Source organism: Lethenteron reissneri, unplaced genomic scaffold (genome assembly GCF_015708825.2).
Source record: "Lethenteron reissneri isolate LAM-NWPU_2019-01 unplaced genomic scaffold, ASM1570882v1 scaffold_1577, whole genome shotgun sequence".
NCBI lineage: Eukaryota > Metazoa > Chordata > Hyperoartia > Petromyzontiformes > Petromyzontidae > Lethenteron > Lethenteron reissneri.
This window is the reverse complement of record NW_026891308.1, coordinates 28,390-31,916: the sequence shown is the minus strand read 5'-3', so window position 1 is coordinate 31,916 and position 3,527 is coordinate 28,390. Positions and strand designations below refer to the sequence as shown.

The 3,527-nt window shown below is 60.2% G+C and overlaps 1 protein-coding gene across 1 annotated transcript; it reads right to left on the bottom strand.

Moving 5' to 3' along the window:
- Window positions 1–449: 449 nt before the first annotated feature.
- On the bottom strand, window positions 450–3,527 carry LOC133362681 (probable RNA-binding protein 46). Its single transcript, XM_061581604.1, has 3 exons — window positions 2,933–3,527; window positions 1,911–2,431; window positions 450–467 (listed from the first exon to the last, which is right to left on the bottom strand). Exons 1-3 carry the CDS (start codon window positions 3,525–3,527, stop codon window positions 450–452), a joined length of 1,134 nt encoding a protein of 377 aa, XP_061437588.1.

Here is a 3,527-nt window from a genome sequence, read left to right as displayed (position 1 = left end):
TGTGTCTGTGTCTCTGCATGTGTCTCTGTGTGTCTGTATGTGTGTCTGTGTCTCTGCATGTGTCTCTGTGTGTCTGTGTGTCTCTGCGTGTGTGTCTGTGTGTGTCTCTCTGTGTGTGTCTATGTCTCTGTGTGTGTGTCTCTGTGTGTCTGTGTGTGTCTCTGCGTGTGTGTCTGTATGTGTCTCTCTGTGTGTGTCTATGTCTCTGTGTGTGTGTCTCTGCGTGTCTGTGTGTGTCTCTGTGTGTGTGTCTCTGTGTGTGTCTGTCTCTGTGTGTGTCTATGTCTCTGTGTGTGTGTCTCTGTGTGTCTCTGTGTGTGTCTGTGTGTGTGTCTCTGTGTGTGTGTCTCTGTGTGTATCAATGTCTCTGTGTGTCTCTGTGTGTCTCTGTGACAGTCGAGTACGGAGACTCGTGATGTGCACCGACTCTGTTCATGTGCGACACAACTTCACGCCACGTGGTCCCACTGGGAAAGAGGGCGGCACAAGTAAACACTAACACGAACCGGTAAACCATTGGCAATTGATCAAAGCTATAAAGGCGATGATCCAGGAAAATTATATTATGATGCTGCATGAAAAGGTAATAGGTTACTCTGAAGTTCCTGGCCATTGGAACGTTGGTAATGATCAGGAACATGCCCTGACTAAACAGGGAAGTCTGAAATATGCTGGGTGTAAATCAGCACATCAAATTAAATCCGCAGAGGAGGGAAAGAAAGGTCCCAAGCATGCGACACTCGGCCGAGAGAGTGGGGAGAGAGAGAGGAAGAGACTTTTCACGACTTTATTTCCACTAAAACATTAACAAAAAACCATTACAGGAAAACACACGTAAATTGTGAATCAACAAAACATCAAACTCTTAACAGCTGTGTGTGCACGAACTACACGTGGCACAGGGATAGAGGCTGTGCAAACGAGGCGGTGCACGGACCTCTCCGTGTGTAGCAAAGTCGCTACGCTGAAGAGTTTTTCAATTTGATAAAGAATCAAATGTTTTGACATCAGAATGCGACGTGAACAAAATACTTTTTTCTCCCCGACATTTTCAAAACAAAATGGCGTTGACGCGTCAAACACCTGAAATCATTTTGTCTTTACGGATTCAGTTGTCGGTCGTCATTAGAGTGTAATGACAGGGTGACACCTGGTGTGACGAGGACGTGTGCGGGGCCACGGGGTGACGAGTCAAATGAGGCACAACGTGAAGTCAGGGCTGGTCCCCCCCCAACGAGGGAAACAGGAAAGGGGCGGACGGCTGAGTGGAGAGCGAGCGGCAGAGGTCGCAACCGGGTACCCGGTACCCGTACCCTACCCGATACCCGTACCCTACCCGATACCCGGCTACCCGTACCCTACCCGATACCCGTACCCTACCCGATACCCGTACCCTACCCGATACCCGGCTACCCGTACCCTACCCGATACCCGTACCCTACCCGATACCCGGCTACCCGTACCCTACCCGATACCCGGTTACCCGTACCCGATACCCGTACCCTACCCAATACCCGGCTACCCGTACCCGGCCGGGTACGGGTAAGCCGTGAGTCACTGGTGAGTCACCGTGTGTCACTCATTTGCCAACGTCTTGTCTCTTCTCACAATTCAAGTTCCTAGAATCAACCCACCCGCGCCTGCAACGTGGCTTCATCCCAGAGGTCGCAATCGGGTACCCGATACCTGTACCCTACCCGTACCCGGCCGGGTACGGGTAGCCGGGTATCGGGTAGGGAACGTGTACGGGTACCCGATTGCGAGCTCTGGCATGCGGCAACGTGACCATGTCGAGTGAGCGGCCGGGCAACTTGCAGTTTGACGGTGAACACGGCAGAACGGATGTGAGCTTCAAGCGGTAGGACACCGTCCGCGGTCTGACGAACGCCGCCACGACGGCCACGCGGCACTACGGGTGCGTGCCGCTTGTCGGCAGGCGCGCGGCGACCGGCTGCCGGGGCGCGGGGAAGTCGCCGGGATACGCCGGGAGGTCCCGGACGGGGCGGGCCGGGAGGCGCCGTCGCGACGGGGGCCGGGCCCGCCCTCGGGTTCGCGTCGCTGAGGATTTCGTGGAGGAGCTCGCTGGCAACTTCGCGCGCTCCCTCCACGCTGGAGCTCAGCACCGCGGGGAAGAAGCCGCTGCCTTCCCGCATCATCCCGGGAACGGAGACCTTGTACAGGAGGCCCATGGGCCTGCCGGGCTCCGAGTGAGCGTGCAGTTCGAAGGTCGCGTGGCCCACGCCGGCGCTCCGTAGCAGCGCCTGCAAACGCGTCTCCCACGACAAGACGGCCGCCTCCGGCAGCTCGTCCAGACCGACGGGCGTGGGCCGCGAGTGGCGGGGTGCCCGCCAGAGCTGCGTGCGCGCCGCCCAGCCCACAAACAGGCTGTGCGGGACCTTGCCGCAGACGGCGCACTCCGGCTGCGGGAGGCCTGGGACCGCCGCCACCTCCTCCTCGTCTTCAATTACCTCCTCCTCCACCTCCTCCTCCACCACCTCCTCCTCCTCTACCACCTCATCCTCCTCCTCCTCCACCACCTCTTCCTCCTCATCTTCAGTTGCCCCCGCCTCCTCCTCCCCCTCCTCCTCGTCTTCCGTTGCCTCCTCCTCCCCCTCCTCCTCCTCCCCCTCCTCCCCCACCTCCTCCTCCTCCTCCTCCACCACCTCTTCCACCTCCTCCTCCACCACCTCTTCCTCCTCATCTTCAGTTGCCCCCGCCTCGTCCTCCTCCTCGTCTTCCGTTGCCTCCTCCTCCTCCACATCCTCCTCCTCCACCTCCTCCTCCTCCACCACCTCTTCCTCCTCGTCTTCAGTTGCCGCCTCCTCCTCCCCGCCCTCCTCGTCGTCTTCCGTTGCCACCGCCGCGGCAGCAGCAGCAGCCGCCGCCCCCGGCTCTCGCTGCGGGATGGCCCAGTCCACGTTGATGTCCCGGCCCCACAGCCGGAAGGAGTACGGCAGCAGAACCCTGCGGGCCATGCAGGCCGCGCGGTGGCTCTCGTATTCGACGAACGCGTAGCCTCGGCTGAGGCTCCTGTCGTAGCGACAGAAGCGCATCTGGACGTCCACGACGCCCTCCGTGGCGTCGCTCATCGCCGCCATCACCTCGGCCCGCGTCTTGTCCTTCGGCAGCCTCGCCAAGAAGAGGCGGCGATTGTCGACGCTCACGCAAACCGCGATCCGTCGCCCCGGGCGGATCTCCAAGTCGTGGGGTCTCTTGACGGCGTCCGCGGCTTGCGAGCGCGTCGCGAAGGTGGCGAACGCGTAGCCGCGGTTCTCTCCGTCGTACGTCATCATGAGGCGCAGCTGGTACAGCTGCCCCACCGCCTCCAGCACGGGAAGCAGCTCGTCCTCGTACAGGTCGCGCGGGATCCTCGCCACGAACACCTCGCAGCCGCGGGCGGGAGGGGGGCCCTGCCAGTCGGGCGGCGGTCCCAGCTTCCTCTGTCCGTTCTCCTGGACGACGTTGTAGCCCGTGCGCAACATGAGGTCCAGAAGGTCCCTCTCCATGCAGCTCATGATGTCGAGCAT